The sequence below is a fragment of the Equus asinus genome, chromosome 14 (assembly GCF_041296235.1).
Source record: "Equus asinus isolate D_3611 breed Donkey chromosome 14, EquAss-T2T_v2, whole genome shotgun sequence".
Classification (NCBI taxonomy): Eukaryota; Metazoa; Chordata; class Mammalia; order Perissodactyla; family Equidae; genus Equus; species Equus asinus.
The window spans coordinates 33,239,152-33,258,863 of record NC_091803.1 but is presented as its reverse complement, the minus strand read 5'-3'; the positions used below and the strand labels follow the sequence as shown (position 1 = coordinate 33,258,863).

Genomic DNA, 19,712 nt, shown 5'->3' with positions numbered 1-19,712 from the left:
ACATTTGATTTACCATAATGTTTTTGAGATTCATCCAAGTTTCAGCATATCTCAGTATTTAGTTACTTTTTTTTTTTTTAATGTTATGATAGATTACAACCTTTTGAAATTTCAGTTGTACATTTTTGTTAGTCATATTGTGGGTACACCACTTCCCCCTCCGTACCCTCCCCCCACCCCCCTTTTCCCTGGTAACCACCGATCAGATCTCCTTCTCAATATACTAATTTCCACCTATGAGTGGAGTCATATAGAGTTCGTCTTTCTCTGACTGACTTATTTCGCTTAACATAATGCCCTCGAGGTCCATCCACGTTGTTGTGAATGGGCCAATTTCGTCTTTTTTTATGGCTGAGTAGTATTCCATTGTGTATATATACCACATCTTCTTTATCCAATCATCAGTTTCTGGGCATGTAGGCTGGTTCCACGTCTTGGCTATTGTAAATAATGCTGCGATGAACATAGGGGTGCAACGGACTCTTGAGATATCTGATATCAGGTTCTTAGGATAGATACCCAGTAATGGGATGGCTGGGTCATAGGGTATTTCTATTTTTAACTTTTTGAGAAATCTCCATACTGTTTTCCATAGTGGCTGTACCAGTTTGCATTCCCACCAACAGTGTATGAGGGTTCCTCTTTCTCCACAACCTCTCCAACATTTGTCGTTCTTGGTTTTGGATGTTTTTGCCAATCTAACGGGGGTAAGGTGATATCTTAGTGTAGTTTTGATTTGCATTTCCCTGATGATTAGCGATGATGAACATCTTTTCATGTGTCTATTGGCCATATTCATATCTTCTTTTGAGAAATGTCTGTTCATGTCCTCTGCCCATTTTTTGATCGGGTTGTTTGTTTTTTTGTTGCTAATCAGTGTGAGTTCTTTGTATATTATGGAGATTAACCCTTTGTCAGATAAGTGGCTTGTAAATATTTTTTCCCAATTAGTGAGCTGTTTTTTTGTTTCAATCCTGTTTTCCCTTGCCTTGAAGAAGCTCTTTAGTCTGATGAAGTCCCATTTGTTTATTCTTTCTATTGTTTCCCTCAACTGAGGAGTTACAGTGTCCGAAAAGATTCTTTTGAAACTGATGTCAAAGAGTGTACTGCCTATATTCTCTTCCAAAAGACTTATTGTCTCAGGCCTAATCTTTAGGTCTTTGATCCATTTTGAGTTTATTTTGGTGTGTGGTGAAAAAGAATGGTCAATTTTCAATCTTTTGCATGTGGCTGACCAGTTTTCCCAGCACCATTTGTTGAAGAGACTTTCTTTTCTCCATTGTAGGCCCTCTGCTCCTTTGTCGAAGATTAGCTGTCCATAGATGTGTGGTTTTATCTCTGGGCTTTCAATTCTGTTCCATTGATCTGTGGACCTGTTTTTGTACCAGTACCATGCTGTTTTGATCACTGTAGCTTTGTAGTATGTTTTGAAATCTGGGATTGTGATTCCGCCGGCTTTGTTTTTCTTGCTCAGGATTGCTTTAGCAATTCGCGGTCTTTTGTTGCCCCATATGAATTTTAGGATTGTTTGTTCAATTTCTGTGAAGAATGCTCTTGGGATTCTGATTGGGATAGCATTGAATCTGTATATTGCTTTAGGTAGTATGGACATTTTAACTATGTTTATTCTTCCAATCCATGTGCAAGGAATGTCTTTCCATCTCTTTATGTCATCGTCAATTTCTTTCAAGAAAGTCTTGTAGTTTTCATTGTATAGATCCTTCACTTCCTTGGTTAAGTTTATCCCAAGGTATTTTATTCTTTTCGTTTCGATTGTGAATGGGATAGAGTTCTTGAGTTCTTTTTCTGTTAGTTTATTGTTAGTGTATAGAAATGCTACTGATTTATGCACGTTAATTTTATACCCTGCTACTTTGCTGTAGTTGTTGATTATTTCTAATAGTTTTTCTGTGGATTCTTTGGGGTTTTCTATGTATAAGATCATGTCGTCTGCAAACAACGAGAGTTTTACTTCTTCGTTACCTATTTGGATTCCTTTTATTTCTTTTTCCTGCCGAATTGCTCTGGCCAGCACCTCCAGTACTATGTTGAATAGGAGTGGTGAAAGTGGGCACCCTTGTCTTGTTCCTGTCCTCAGAGGGATGGCTTTTTGTTAGCTGTATAGTATTCCATTGTATGGATATACCACATTTATTCATCAGTTGATGGACATTTGTTTGGACAAAAGTTGTTATTTGTGTCTTTTGAAGCATAAAAGTTCTGAATGTTGATGAAGTCCAGTTTATCAATATTTCCTTGTATAGATGGTGTTTTTTGTATCATATATAAAAACTCTGCCTAATGTAAGGTCATGAAGATTTTCTCCAATGTCTTCTTCTAAATGACTAGACCCATATTTAGGTCACAGCATAATTTGTCCTAGCAGTTTGTTGAAAAGAATATCATTTCCCCATCATATTGTCTTGGTACCTTTATTAAAAATGAATTGACCACAAGTATAAGAGTTTATTTCTGGATTTTAAATTCTGTTCTTTTGAATAACAAGTGTTGGAGAGGATGTGGAGAAAATGGAACTCTCATACACTGCTTGTGGGAGTGCAAAATGGTGCAACCACTGTGGAAAACAGTATTGAGATTCCTCAAAAAATTAAGTATAGAACTACCATATAATCCAGCTATTCCACTGCTGCGTATTTATCCAAAGAACATGAAAACACAAGTGAGTAAAGATATTGCACACCTATGTTCATTGCAGCATTATTCACAATAGCCAAGACTTGGAAGCAACCTAGGTGCCCATCAAGGGATGAATGGATAAAGAAGATGTACTATATACATATACACAATTGAATACTACTCAACCATAAGAAAGGATGAAATCTTGCTATTTTCAACAACATGGATGGACCTTGAGGTTATTATGCTAAATGAAATAAATCATAGGGCGAAAGTCAAATACTGTATGATCTCACTCATAAATAGAAGATATAAACAACAACAAACACATAGAGATAGAGTTTGGATTGTTGGTTACCAGAGGGGAAAGGGGGAGGGAGGAGGGTGAAAGGGGTTATTAGGCACATGAGTATGGTAATGAATTCTAATTAGCCTTTGGATGGTGAACGTGATGTAATCTACACAGAAATTGAAATATAATGATGTATGACTGAAATTTATATAATGTTATAAACCAATGTTACCTCAATAAAATAAAATAAGATAAAAATAATTTTAAAAGAGAAATGAAACATATCTAAGTATCTAAGATTTGGTGAGGATATGGAGAAAGTGTCACCCTTATATATTGCTGGTAGGAATGTAAAATGTTGCAGCTACTGTTGATGACAGTTTGGTGGCTCCTCAAAAAGTTAAATAGAATTAACATATGACCTAGCAATCTCATTCCTGAATACATACCTAAAAGAATTGAAAACAAGTATTTAAACAAGAACTTGTACACAAATGTTCATAGTAGCATTATTCATAATAGCTTTTTTTCCATAAAAAGAAGGAGCAATCCAGATATCCATCTACTGAGAAATGGATAACAATATGTAGTATATCTATACAATGGAACATTATTCAGCAATAAAGATAAATGAATTACTGACACACGCTACAACATGGATGAGCCTTGAAAACATTATGCTAAGTGAAAGAAGCCAGACACAAAAGGCCACTTATTGTTTGATTCCATTTATATAAAATGTCCAATATAGGCAAATCCATAGAGACAGAAAATAGGTTAATGGTTGCCAGTGGCTAGTAGAAGGAGGGTAGTTGTGACAGCTTAATAGATACAGGATTTTCTTTTGAGGTGATGAAAGTATTATGCATCTGGGTAGTGGTGATGATTGCAAAACATTATGAATGTACTCAGTGCCAGTGAATTGTACACTTTAGAAAGGTAAGTTTTATGTATATTTTATTAGAACAAAGCAAACAAATAAATTGCATTTCTATATACTGGCACAGATCAGTCTGAAAATACAATTCTTGTTTAAAAAAAGAGTGCTTTTATTATCTTCACATCTCAAAGATGCCTCCTATTTGCATATCCAGAATTTAGCTGCTTGTACTAGGTAATTTTCTCTATAGTAAAGTCAAAAACTATAAACGATTGCTCATTTAAATTATTTGTTATTTTCTTCCTTGTGAGATATTGCCATTAACGCTCTTTTCCTATTTAAAACTTTTTCCTGTTTATAGAATACAAATTTTTCTCACTCTGAAGGTCTTTAAGAATATTCTGCATGGCCTACCATAATGGTTAGATATGCATAGATATCTTTATTGTGTTCACTTTATTTAATTACTAAGCATTCTGTTTACAAAGGCTCAGCCTTTGAAATGAATTTAGTAAACAGTAAGGTTGTCTCCAATTAAAACTAGTGAAAACTAGAGGAAAAATCATTTGCAGGAGAACTTTCATAGTAACCATAAATATCAGGGAAGATCAAATAAGAGAGACAAAATATTAAGACAATTACTTATTTTCCATATTTTATACTTCTGTAAGCCCAACTTAAAATTCATTTCAATCCTATATTAATATTTGGTGTCATCTTAGACTTTGTATCAGTTTTTAAGGTAAAGCTATCTCTTTTATCATCCTCAGTTACTGAGAACAATATTTATAGTTTTGGAGAAAATGGGATTGCGAAGTTTTTGATTTCATCGGCTGCCATGGGCTTATTTTATCTCCTCTTGCTTTTGTGTATGGAGACTACATTCTGGAGACTGAAAAACTTCTTCTTTCAAAAAATTATATTTAATGTCTACAACATATTGATGAAAGGCAGGAAGGTGAGTAACTAACATGGACTTTAGATAAAATTCAAACAAAGCTCAATGTTAGATCAGAATTAAGAATTTACATATTCCTACCTCTATTACTTGATAAAGAAAATATTATTCAATGATACCAAATTCTAACTGGGACTAATTTGAATCACAAGTCTTTCATCTTAGTTTGGGTTTCAGGTTCTAAACTTTGAATCCTTTGCCAACAAAGAAATACTCCATTTACAATGGATTGACTATGATAGAAAGCACTGTCTTGCACATATACTGTCTTTGAGATGTATTTGGCTTTAATTAATTAATTGGCTTCTTTAAAACTATGTAGGATTGTAAGACAGCATGGCCTCTACCAGTCAGAGTATTAATTATTGCTTTATAAGCTCTCGTAACTTCATATAATCTCGAGTTCTGCCTAAAATTTTTAAAATTATCTTAATGATCCATTAATTAGTAATTGAATTCTTACTGTTCTACACTTGAACATCTCCTAAGGCAGAAAACTGCTGCATCTGTCTCTTTATAACTTCTCTTCATTCATCCCAATTCTGTCTCTGGCTACTATTCTCGGGTGGCTCTAGATCTTGACCATAAATTTCTCTGATCCTGCATATCTAATATATATCTAATATCTGCATATATTAATTTCAGAAGGGAGGATATCTTGAGATCATAATAGCCTCTGCTACCTCCTGGAATTCTGACCAGTATGAATAGCATTCACCCAGAGTTTTAGTGGCTTGTTATATGTTGCTAATTAATGCCTAGAACTATATAACAATCCAAAAGTTGTTTTCTACCTACTTTTATACCAAAGCCCATACAGATTTTACTACTCTAGTCAGAAGATGTCTAGTCCAAGACATGCCGACAAAAAGAAGTTTAAGTTTTTGAGCAGCATAAAAAAAGAAAGAATTTTTTCCTAGTACTTTGGATTACACATGTGAATTTTATCTCGAGACTTTTTTCTGCCCTTTCTTAGGCTGAGACAGTAGTCCCTGAACCATGTCACACTTCTTCAGGTATGAAAAAAGAAGCATAATGAGTATGAAAGGAGATTTCATGACAATATTATGAGAATATTTGGCTTGAAGGTTCTTCCCCTATTTGTCACTGCTCCTGTATGCTGAGAGAACAAGGCCAAGCAAAGGAATAATACTTGGATTAGGCCAAGGCCTCAAACTTTATATAGTAATCTAATGAACTAGTCTGTTTAGCCTCAGTATCCTTAAACCAAAGTAAACAGTTTTTCCTGTGCTCTTTAAGCCAAAAGTCTGATCTCAGTTTTCTTAACATTTCAAAATGAGAAAAAGACACAGATATCAATGAGAAGTAGACGATGGTTCTTAAACCATGAAAAGTGACAGAGATTACATGTAGAATTCTTCATTGATAGAGTTTTCTGTCAACACTTTGACTATATCACACCACTGACTTTTAGACCCCATTGTTTCTATGAAATGGAGTACTGACTTCATGAGAAGTCAGCTATTAATCTTTTGTGTTACCCTTGTGTCTAATGAGTAATTTTTCTCTAGCCACTTTCAAGATTTTCTTTTTGTCTTTAACTTTCAATTGTTTGACTATAATGTGGCTAGGTGTGGATCTCTTTGTTTGTAAACTACTTGGAGTTCATTTAAATTCTTGGATGTATAGATTAATATTTTTCATCAAATTTAAGAAATTTTTAGTCATTATTTCTTCAAATATTTCCATTACACAAATGAGATAACAATAGACTTTGTTTCATACAGTTGTTAGTCTGTATGATAATCACAAACATCTGTGATGTGCACAGTGCCTAGCACATAATAAACAGTCAGTAAATGTTGTGTTTTAGTAGGAGAATTCTTGTAGCTTATTAACATCTTCATTTTCCTCTTCCACTGCCCAAAACCTTCCAATATTCACTAGCTTAATAAGTAACACCATCATTTATACATTTGTTCAACAGAGAAATCTGGGACTTGTCCTTAACTCCTTTTTTCATGTTCCATCCGCAATCTAATCTACCATTAAAATCCATGTACAGATCTTTCACTTTGTTTCAAAAGGACTTCTTGGTACTTTATGCTGAGAGCAAACATTTACACTGGTGGATGCTGTATATGTCCCAGAAAATAAAAGGATTGAATGCCCCCCTGTGATGTATATCATAAAGCACTGTCCAGATCCCCCTTCAGTGAAGTTTGGATCTGCCCTCAGCTTCTGGGAGTGCTGTCTTCAGACAGCCTTTAGCTGTCATCTTTATGGATTTCTTCAGCTGCAGAGAGCCTCCTTTCCCAAGATAACACTCCTTCCTATGTGACCTGCATCCAGTCACTTACAGATGCTAGAGTAAAATGTTTGGTCATCTCAATGTCATTCAGACAACTTCAAGGCTTCCCATGGAATCAACTGAGGATGTCCTTTGGCCTGCATCACAGCTTGACTTCTCCCCTGCCTACTCCTGACTTCCTCCTCTCCCTTCTACAGGTGTTGGTACCAAGGGAACTCCACCTGCAACAGTTAGTACCAGGAGAGGTCTGAGAAATATACAATAAGATGGAGGTTTAGAACTAGATGATTCACTGCTCAGCTGGCAATGAGGTCCACATCACTGGTGGTAAAGGAAGTACAGATAGCACCTGGCATAAAGTAGTGGTCTAATTGTTAAAACTTTCATCAGTGGTGACTTGAGATGATATACCAAGGAAGAGAATGCACTGACTAATATGTCAAGTCTTCAAGAAATATGGGGAAAATAGCAACCATAAGAACAATGAAATTATGAGGCTATTTCTAAGCTCCTTGCTTTATAAAAAGCTGAGAGTTATTAGGAAGAGATTGACAGCCAAGTGTGAAAATGAAAGGTCTTCTTTGGTAGCATAGAATGAGGCTCTAATTTCCTCCAGTGGAAGAGCAGATAAAACTGAGTACTAGGAATGAGGTCTAATTTTCCGATTACATGAGCTCCAGGAAAGGTCAAACTCTCAGCCAAAGCAGATCTGCTATGCCAAGATCACAGCTCTCCTTAGAAAAGAAGAGGATCCTGATACATGAGATGGGGACATCTGAGTTAATGACCCCAAAATCTTAAATCCCCAGATTACTCTGAAAATTCTGGGTCTACAGAAATGGCACACTCCTCTCTGTTAAGAATTCACATTCTCTCCTCATATGAAGAAAATAGAGAGACTTCCCCTGCAAAACAGCATGTGCCTTTCACAGTTGTGGGTAATCTACTGCTTACTCCCTCAGTAATCAATAGAATACCAGAGACAGAAAGTCAATAAAAGAACTGTAAAACACCATCTACCAACTAATCTAATTGACATTTATAGAACACTCTACCCAAAAAGAGAAGTGCACATGGAACACTGGCCAAGATACATCATTCACAATTTTAAGAGAATTGAGATAATCCAGAGCAGGTTTTCTGATCATCATGAAATTAAACTATGAATCAATGATATAAACATAACAAGAAAATCTTTAAGTATTAGGAAATTAAGCAACACACTTCTCTATAACCCATCAGCCAAAGATGAAGTTGCAAAGGAAATTAGAAAATACTTTGAACTGGAATCTAAAAAACAAAACAAATGAATAAACAAAACAGAAACAGACTCATAGATAACAGGAAACAAATTGGTAGTTACCAGAGCAGGGAGGTGCTTGGGGAGAGTGGACAAAATAGGTGAAGGGGATTAAGAGATAAAACCTCCAGTTATAAATAAGTCATGAGGATGTAATGTACAGCATAGGGAATATAGTTGATATAGTCAATAAGATTGTAATAACTTTGTATGCTGACAGAGGGTAACTAGACTTGTGGTAATCATTCCATAACATATATAAGTATAGAATCACTATGATGTATACCTGAACCTAATAGGATTTTGCATGTCAACTATACTTCATAAAAAAAGAAAATATTTTGAACTGAATGAAAACAAAAGACATGAAAATTTGTGGGTTGCATGTAAAGCGGTGTTTTAATGGAAATTTCTAATATTAAATGCTTATATAAGAAATGAAAAAAGGTCTCAGGTCAATAATTGAAGCTTCCACCTCAATAAATTAGGAAAAGAAGAGCAAAATACACTCAGAGCAAGCAGAAGTAAGTAAAAATAAGAAAAGAAATAAACAAAAGAAATAAAAAGAAAAGAAAACTGCAAACAGAAAAGAAATGGAGAAATATCAGTTAATGTAACTCAAAACTAATTCTTTGTAAAATGATCACAGTAGTCGCCCCTTACCTATACAGGATACATTCCAAGACCCCCAGTGGATACCTGAAACCATAGATAGCACCAACCCCTATATATACTATGTTTTTTCCTATACATTCATACCCATGATAAAGTTTAATTTATAAATTAGGCACAGTAAGAGATTAACAATAATAACTAATAAAATGGAAAAATTATTACAATATACTGTAATAAAAGTTATTTGAATGTGGTCACTCTCTTTCAAATTATCTTTTTGTTGAGAACTTTCACTTTTTCACTTAAAAGAAGCACTTTACAACTTCTTTTTGGCAGATCAGTATTGCCAGCATCACTACTTTTGTGCTTTGGGGCCATTATTAAGTAAAATAAGTGTTACTTGAACAAAGTCCTGTGATACCACAACACTGGATCTGATAACCAAGACAGCTACTAAGTGACTAACACACAGGTAGCGTATACAGTGTGGCTATGCTAGACATAGGGATGATTCATGGCCTGGGTGGAACAGAGTGGGATGGTGCAAGATTTCATCACTCTACTCAAGCAATGGCATGCAATTTAAAACTTATGAATTATTTATTTCTAGAATTTTCCATGTAATATTTTTGGATTGCAGTTGACCATGGGTAACTGAAACTGAAGATAGGGGGAGGACTACAGTAGAACTGATAAGCCTCTAGCCAGAGTGACAATGAAATAAAGAGAGACAACACATTACCAATATGAGGACAAATGAAGGGATATCACGACACATACTACAGAAATTAGAAGCCATTCTATGTTCATAAATTTGGCACCTTAGATAAAATAGAAAAATTCCTAGAAAGATACAAACTGCCAAAACTCACTCTAGAATAAATAAACTAGTCTCGTTTCAATTAAAGAAATTTTGTGCATAGTTTAAAACCTCCAAAAAAGAAAACTTCAAGCCTGGATAATTTCCCTGATTAATTCTACCAAAAATTTAAAGAATAGCATCAATTTTACAAAATTTCCTCCAGAAAGTAGAATTAGTGGGAGCATTTCCCAATTCATTTTATGAAACCATCATTACCCTAATACCAAAACCTGAGAAAATATCCCTCACGAACACATACACACTAATCCTCAACAAAATGTTCACAAATAGAATCGAGGAATATATGGAAGGAATAATACACTATGACAAGTGGGGTTTATTCCATGAGTGTAAAGCTAGTTTAATGCTTGAGAATAAATCAGTTACCCACAATATTAATCTCAAGAAGAAAAACTACAAGTGCATACCAATTATTGCAGAAAAAGCATTTGACAACATTCACCATCCATTTATAATTAGGAAAAAAAAAAAACATCTGCAAACCAGGGAAAGAAAGGAACTATCTCAGACCCATAAGCGGCATCTACTTCTACATAAAGCCTTACATCAAAAATAATGGTGAAAGACTGACTGTTTTCCCTCTAAGAATGAAAACAGGGCAAGGATGTTCACTCTTACCACTCGTATACCACCATTTTTGACATTGGAAAAGATTAAAAAAAAACACTTAAAACAGCTCTCTTCTCGCTCTTTTAATTAGCATGTTTACTGAGCTGAATATATTCTTGTGCTTCATTCCTCCTTAACAAATACTGTTAAATGAGTACTTGATGCAAAAATAGGTAATTCAAATCAACAGAATTTTGCTCCAACAATACCAATTTCTATTCATAAAATATGCTACGTTGTTTCATTCCTACATATCTTTCACTAAGCTCCCACTGCTGATGGCAGCCTTTCTTCCATCCCCACTCTACCCTCATTCTCTCAATAAAACCTTGTTTATTCTTCAAAATCACCTCAGACTTTGCCCAAAAAGAGGCTTTCCCTAAAGAAAGAGTTAATTCTTCTCTTCTCTGTATCTTTTGGTCTCTTGAACATATTTTAATTGTAACAAATCACACTAGACAATAATTAATAGTATTGATGTGGCTTTTGTTTTCCATGAAGTGTCCACATTATTGGCCAAAACATACTGCTTACTCATAGCTGTAGAAAAACTTTTTCATGGCTATAGTTTCCAAAACTAAGTCAAGAATAAATTTGTGCATAAGATTTCAGGAAATTGGTAGGAAGGCTCTTAAAAATTACTCAAGCATTTTCTGACATCTTTGAGATTACTCCCCCAGGTCAGCTTTCAAAAACCCCTGAGTTTAAACCAAATATCTAAAGTAAATTCACATCTGTGATCCTTGTCTTGAAAATATAGGCTATGGTGTCTATCCAAGTAATCAACGAATTTGAGGATCCAGATATAGAAAATGAAAGAAAAAAAGTCCTGGCATTGCCTCCTAAATTGAAGAACACCCCACTGCTTTTTAAAGAACTTACAAAGGTAAAGTCATTCAATGACCAATATTGCCCTGAACTTTAGCCCATTAGCCCACCTTCCCTACAAAGAATTCATTGATAGGATTGCTAATTCCTTGGAGTTCTATGGGATCTATGTATATTCTGGTAAAATAGAAAGCTGAAAGGGGAAGAGCTCTTGTGAAACTGTCCACATGTAGCAGTCCACAAGGGTCTGAGGTTATGGTTGTGGTTGACCCATAATCATTGCTTTAATACATTGTGGGGTTTTTTTTATTTTCTCAGATTTATTATAAATGTCCAGTTGTAAAGGCTGTAAGAAATATCTCCCTTGTAGTCAAAAAGTGTGAGTGCTTTGGATTACTTGGATTAAATGGAGCCGGAAAAACCACTACATTCAAAATGTTGACTGGAGAGGAGACCATAACCTCTGGAGTTGTGTTAATTGATGGCATTAGCATCACTGAAAATATAAGAAAGGTATTTCTGGTCCTAACCACTGAGTCAGTGCCTCAAGGGAGGAAGTAACCAGGCAAATGGATGGGGGAAATGTCAGTGAAGCTGGAAACACTGATATATATATATATCTCAGTGATAGTCATGATAACATTTTGAGTTTGGGGAAGAGCAAATATTCTTTCTGGCTGAAACAGAGGATGAGTATCTGTAAATGGGTCAAACTAGAAACAGGAAGAACAGTTATTCACTTAATCTGCTGTGATATAATTAGAGCTTGATATAAAACAATTATTAGAAAAAGTAGTGAAAATATTAAGAAAGTAGAATTGATAGGGTTTAGGCTCCATTTGGGTGTGGGTTATAAGGAAAAGAAAGGAACCTAAGATATTCCCAAGATTCTATCTTGAGCCAGTGAATGGGTGAAAGTTCCATTCACCAAGATAGTAAATACAGGAGATGAGTGTTCAGAAGAGGATATGTTGAGTTTTACATGTCTTTAACACATCCAAATGGGAGAATATCCAATAGACATTTGGAACCTATGATAGTAAATTGATATAGAGACATGAATTTGGAATTCATCAAGGTACAAGTGAAATTTAAACTGTGGAAGTAGATGAGATGATCGATTGGGAGTGTGTATAATAATTAGAAGAAAGTATGGGCTGAATCCTGAGGGTTATCAACATTTCTAAGACACACAGAGAGAGAATAACTGAAGAAGAAATTGGGGAGGATTAATGAATTAGGAGGAAAATTTGGATAAAGTTTTATCACAGTCCACATGAAGAGAAAATTTCAAGAAGGAAATGAAACAGTGATGTCAGGCAAGATAGACTGAACAATGTCCACTGGACATCATTGAAACCTAAATGCAGTGGGATAACAAATAAGCAAGTATGGATGAGGAAATAATGAGTGTGGACCAAACTTAGACGAAAGGCAGCTGTCAAACAAAAGGGGGAAAAGAATGACACCCAGAGTTTAAGGGGATGACAAGGCCAGAACTGTAATTTTAGCAACTAGAACATGTTTATATAAGTGAGGGGAAACAGTAAAAGGAAATTTAAAATATATAGCAACAGGAGCTATCTGAGAAAAGAAGGTATTCATTCAAATGGACCATAAATCAAAACAATATAAAAAGGTATAAAAGTAGCCAGTCTCGAGGGAGTGAAGTCAGCTTCATGGTGGAGTGAGTTTTCCCCTTTGTCTCTCTCCTCTAAGTTACAACAAGTTGGACATCCATTGACCAACATAGGATTCACTATTCAGCACAATAGGATGCATAAGAGATCCAGGCATCTATACAGTTGAATATGGGTGGACTGGACCCCTGGGGGGCAGTGGAACTCTAGAGGAGCACCCCACTTTCCCAGTAGCAGCCATCCAGGGAACAGACCTCCACACTGACCTACCTGCCTCCAAGAAAACAGAACTTTCTAGAGGGGTACCAGTGGGGGTGGAGACATAGCCTGCATGCCCATGACAGGGGTGCAGAAGGCAACCAGCTTGCTACCTGCCCATCTCCCAGCAGACATAACCTGTGCACAAACAAGCAGTTCTGGCAGGGGTGGAGAAAGCAGGCCAGCTTACTACCTGCCTGTCTCCCAGTGTAAATAGCCTGATTGCCCTGTGAGTGGTCCTGGCAGAGGTGGAGAGGGTGAATCGGATTGCTACCTGCTCCTCTACCAGTAGATCAAGTGTGTGCACCCTCTCCCCATCCCCTTGCAGTGTCCAGGTCTTTCCAACAGTGGAGACAGTATACAAAACTCAGATTTTCCCAGCTGAGGTGGGGGCTCTGACCTAAGTCTTCAAAACATACCAGCTAGCATCAGAGACCAGAGGCTGCACAGCAAGCAACAACAAAAACCTCTCCCGGCTTAGCCCCTACTCCCCCTGGCAGTGGCAAGTGGAACCTGCAACCAAGGGCTTCAGGAACCAAACAGAACTGGTGACCCAGTCCCCAGTGGCAGCATCCCTAACACCAGCTCCACCAGCTGCAGGGTCTACATACAATTCCCTGGGTCCCCGGGCCCTTGGCAGCAACAATGACACCTGTGAACCCAGCACGCCTGGAAGCAGTGCAACCAGCACCCCCCAGACAACCAAGGAACAGCAGCACAGGTGGTATACAGGGCAGCAGCATCCAACCCCGTGGAAAGCCAGTGGAGGGACATGAGGCTCAGGCAACCCCAAAAGCAGTAGAAGTGTTCACAGCCTGGTGACCCTTGTGGCAACACTTGAGACTAAAGTGAAGGCACCAGCAACCTTGGAGGCACAAGTGACAAAAGGAGGGCACTGAGGATGCCCCTGGCAGAGGCAGTGGAGGGTGGAAAGTGTAGGCTCTCAAATATAACCAGAAGCAGCACAGAGCCAAAGTAACCAAAGCCATAACTAAATAAGAAAGGTGATTACTACCACAAATGTGCCAGCAGAGGACCTATTCATCAAAAACCATGAAGAATTTCAGTAACATGGTAGAATAGAAGGAGGATGACCGCTCTCCAGAAACCAAGCTTGAAGTCACAGCAGATTACAATCTGACTGACAGAGAATTCAAAATAGCTGTCACAAAGAGCTCATTGAGTTACAAGAAAACTCAGAAAGACAGTTCAATAAACTCAGGAATAAAATTAATGAACAGAAGGAGTACTTCACCAAAGAGATTAAAACTATTAAAGAAAAACAAACAGGAATTCTAAATATGAAGAACACAATAAATGAGATGATAAATAATGTAGAATGCATTAAAAATAGAGCAGATCATGTGCAGAAGATAATTATGAGCTCAAGGATAGAAACCTAGAAATGAGTCAAGTGGAGGAGAAGAGGGAACTAAGTTTTTTTAATGAAGAAATTCTAGAGACATCAGCAACATGGCAGAGTGAGCTGTTCCCTCTGTCTCTCCCACTTTTGAACTACAACTAAATGGACATTCACTGACCAACAGAGGAAGCCCACCCAGCACAACAGGATGCATGAGAGACACATGCAGCTACACATCAGAGGGTGGATGGACTAGCCCCCCAGGAAGTGGCAGAGATATGTGAGCACTCCCTACTCTACCCCAGTAGCCCTGTGCATGCACATGAATGCTTTCCTACCTACACAAACACCCCAAAAGTGGACACACACACTGGGGCTTGGGTAGAAGCAGCCCATGGCAGCCCTTAGCCTGCTCATAATCACTTTCCCAGTAAGGAAAGGGAGTCCGCCATGCACCTGTGGTGCCAAAGAGTGGCCATAGCTTAATCCCTGCAAGGAAGCTCAGCCCACCAAGCACAGTGGCCACAAACAGAGGCCACAGCAGATCTAAATGCTGGGGCAAGCACACTCCAAGCTGCACAAGTACCCATAGTGCTGCTGAGCTGCCTAAGAGGGAACATGACCCATGGCAGCTGTGGGAAGAGGCAGCAGCAGCACTTAGCCCCCTGGTGATCACCTTCCCAGCATGTAGGGGAAGCCCACTGTGCACCTGCTGTGCCAAGTAGCAGCCCTAGATCTGTCCCTGCAAGGAAGCTCAGCCCACCAAGCACAGTGGCCCTAACCACAAGCAGAGGCCTCAGCAGATCTACACACTGGGGCTGGTATTCTCCAGGCCCACACAGGCACCTATAGTGCTGCTGAACCCAGAAAGAGAGAGTAAGTCCCAGACAGCTGGGGGAAGAGGTGGTGGCCACTATTAGCCCATTTGTGTCCACTTTTCCCATGGGGAGGGGGAGCCCAATGAGCCCCTGTGATGCCAAGGAGTGGCCCTAGCACTGTCCTGCAAGGCAGTCCCAGCTACCAACCACAGTACACACAAGTGACTGAATGTTCCAAGCCATATAATAGTAAAAAATGGCAAAAATCAATGACAAAGAAAAAATATGGAGAGCAGCAAGGCAGAAGAAAATAACCTACAAAGGAAACCCTATTAGGCTGTGAGCAAATTTCTCAGCAGAAACTCTAAAGGCTATGAGAAAATGGGATGATATATTCAAAATACTGAAAGATAAAAACTTTCAGCCAAAAATACTCTATCCATTGGAACTTTTTTTCAGACACAATGGAGAAATAAAAGCTTTCCCAGATAAACAAAAGCTGAGGGAGTTCATCGCCATTAGACCTCCCCTACAACAAATAAAGTTGCCCTCACACCAGAAACAAAAATTGAAAGGTCTACAAAGCTCTGGGCAGGAAGATAAGTAGACAGACCTAACATAAAACTGCAGCTCTCTACCAGAACAGGGAGGCAAAGACTCAATTACAACTTAAAAGATAAAGGGAAGAAGGCATCAAAAGTAATGATTCAACTTAATCACAAACTCACAACATTAAAAACAGAGCAAGTTGTAACACCAATTACTCAGATGGGGAGAGAGAAGGGAAGGAACCTTCTTAGGTTAATGGAGATAAGAGGCAATGAGAAAATTGACTATCTCACCTGCAAGATCTTCCATACAATCCTCATTGTAACCACTAAACTAAAAATCAGAACAGAGCCACAAATCACAAAAAGAGAGAAAATTGAAAAAGGCCCCTCAGAAAATGACCAAAATGAAATGGTAATCAGAAACACAAAGGAAGAGAAACAATAGAAACAAAGAACAACCAGAAAACAACAGATAAAATGGCAATGTTAAGTCCTCATATATCAGGAATCACTCTAAATGTAAATGGATTGAATTCTCCAATCAAAAGACACAGAGTAGTTAGATGGATTAAAAAACAAGACCCAACAATATGCTGCCACCAGGAAACACATCTCAGTTCCAAAGACAAACATAGGCTTAGAGTGAAGGAATGGAAGACAATACTCCAAGCTAATGGCAAATAAAGGAAAGCAGGTGTTGCCATACTTATATCAGACAAAGCAGACTTCAAGTTTAAAAAGACATTGAGAAACAATGAGGGGCAGTATATAATGATAAAAGAGACATTCCAACAAGAGGACGTAACATTTATTAATATATATGTACCTAACACAGGGGCATCAAAGTACATAAAACAATTATTAACAGACCTAAAGGGAGAAATTAACAGCAACACAATAATAGTAGGGGACCTCAACACCCCACTTACATCAATTGACAGATCATCCAGACAAAAAGTAAACAAGGAAATAGTAGATTTAAACGAAACACTTGATCACATGGACTTAATAGATACCGAGAGAGCATTCCATCCAAAAGCAACAGAATACGCATTCTTCTCAAGTGCACATAGATCATTCTGAAAGATAGCCCATATATTGGGAAACAAGGCAAGCCTCAATAAATGTAAGAAGATTGAAATCGTCCCAACCATCTTTTCCAACCACAATGCTGTGAAGCTACAAATCAACCACAAGGAAAAAACTGGGAAAGTCAGAAATATGTGGAGGCTAAACAACATACTATTGAACAACCATTGGATGAAGGAAAAAAATCAAAGGGGAAATTAAAAAATAAGTGGAGAGAAACGAAAATGAAAATACAGCATACCAACTCTCATGAGATGCAGCAAAAGCAATCTTAAGAGAGAAATTCATAGCAATACAGGCCCAGATCAGCAAGCCTGAAAAATCTCAACTAAGTAATCTTAAAATGCACCTAAAAGAGCTAGAAAAAGAACAAAAAAAAAGTCCAAAGTCAGCATAAGAAGGGAAATAATTTTAAAAATAGCAGAAATAAATGAAATAGAGACTAAAAAAAAAAGCCAGTAGAAAGGATTAATGAAGCTAAGAGCTGATTCTTTGAGAAGACAAACAAAATTGGCAAACCCTTAGTCAGACTCACCAAGAAGAAAAGGAGAGAAGGCTCAAAAAAATAAAATTTGAAATTAAAGAGGACAAATTATAACAGATACTGCAGTAACACAAAGGATTATAAAAGAATACTATGAAAAACTATATGCCCACAAATGGGATAACCAAGAAGAAATGGATAAATTCTCAGACTCATATAACCTGCCAAAACTGAGTCAAGAAGAAATAGATAATCTGAATAGATCAATAACAACTAAAGAGATTGAGACAGTAATCAAAATCCCCCCAAAAATCAAAAGTCCAGGACGAGATGGCTTCTCTGGAGAATTCTACCAAACATTCAAAGAAGATTTAATACCTATCTTTCTCAAACTATTCCAAAAAAATTGAAGAAGATGTAATGTTTCCTAACTCATTCTATGAAGCCAACATTACCCTGATACCAAAACCAGAAAAGGACAACACAAAGAAGGAAAACTACAGGCCAATATCACTGATGAACTTAGATGCAGAAATCCTCAAGAATATATTGGTAAACCAAATACAGCAATGCATTAAAAGGATTGTATACCACGATCAGGTGGGATTTATTCCAGGGACACAGGGATAGTTCAACATCTGCAAATCAATGTGATACGTCACATTAAAAAAATGAGAAATAAGAATCACATAACCATCTCAATAGATGCAGAGAAAGCATTTGACAAGATATAACATCCATTTATGATTTTTAAAAAACTGTTAATAAAATGGGTATAGAAGGAAAGTACCTCAATATTATAAAGGCAATATATGACAAACCCACAGCCAACATCATACTCAATGGTGAAAAACGGAAAGCCATCCCTCTGAGAACAGGAACAAGACAAGGGTACCCACTGTCACCACTCTTATTTAACACAGTACTGGAGGTTTTGGCCAGAGAAATTAGGCAAGAAAAGAAGTAAAAGGAATCCAAATTGGAAAGGAACAAGTGAAACTTTCACTATGTGCAGATGACATGATTCTGTATACAGAAAAACCTAAAGAATCCACCAGAAAATTATTAGAAATAATCAACAACTACAATAAAGTTGCAAGGTACAAAATCTATTTTAAAAATCAGTTGCACTTCTGTACACCAACAATGAACAACAGAAGGAGAATTCAAGAATATAATCCTATTTACAATCACAACAAAAAGAATAAAATATCTAGGAATAAACTTAACCAGAGAGGTGAAAGACCTGTACACTCAAACCTATAAGAGATTAATGAAAGAAATTGAAGAAGACATAAAGAAATGTAAAGGTATTCCATGTTCATTGGTCAGAAGAATAAACATAGTTACAATATCCATACTACATGAAGCAATCTACAGAATCAATGCAATCCCAATCAGAATCCCAATGACATTCTTCACAAAAATAGAACAAAGAATCCAAAAATTTATATGGAACAACAAAAGACCCAAATAGCCAAAGCAATCCTGAGAAAAAAGAACAAAGCTGGAGGCATCACAATCCCTGACTTCAAAACATACTACAAAGTTATAATAATAAAAACAGCATGGTACTGGCACAAAAACAGAAACACAGATCAGTGGAACAGAATTGAAATCCCAGAAATAAAACCACACATATATGGACAGTTAATCTTCGACAAAGGAGCCAAGAACATAAATGGAGAAAGGAAAATTTCTTCAATAAATTGTTTTGGGAAAACTGGACAGCCACATGCAAAAGAATGAAAGTAAAGTAAACCATTATCTTGCACCATACACAAAATCAACTAAAAATGGATTAAAGATTTGAATGTAAGACTTGAAACCATAAAACTCCTAGAAGAAAATATAGGCAGTACATGCTTTGCCATTGGTCTTAGCAACAACTTTTCAAATACCATGTCTACTCAGGCAAGGGAAACAAAAGAAAAAGTTAACACATGGGATTACATTAGACTAAAAACCTTCTGAAAAGCAAAGGAAACCATTAACAAAACGAAAAGACAACCCACCAACTGGGAGAAAATATTTGCAAATCATTTATCTGACAAGTGGTTGATCTCTAAAATATATAAAGAACTCATACAACTTAACAACAACAACAAAAACCTAATCAATAAATGAGCAGAGGATGTGAACAGACATTTTTCCAAAGAAGATATACAGATGGCCAACAGACACATGAAACGATGTTCAACATCACTAATTACTAGGGAAATGCAAATCAAAACT

At 37.0% G+C, this 19,712-nt stretch overlaps 1 protein-coding gene across 7 annotated transcripts in view; it reads left to right on the top strand.

Annotated features, from left to right (window-relative positions):
• Positions 1-19,712, top strand: part of LOC106841718 (phospholipid-transporting ATPase ABCA3-like) — a 217,997-nt gene that overhangs the window by 159,457 nt on the left and 38,828 nt on the right. For 6 of the 7 annotated variants that reach the window (XM_070484798.1, XM_070484796.1, XM_070484795.1 and 3 more), the window contains one exon: positions 4,580-4,767. In XM_070484798.1, the coding sequence (XP_070340899.1) occupies positions 4,580-4,767 (188 nt within the window). Of the gene's footprint in view, positions 1-4,579; positions 4,768-5,743; positions 6,609-19,712 lie in introns of those variants that run through there. The other variant, XM_070484797.1, reaches the window with a different exon arrangement.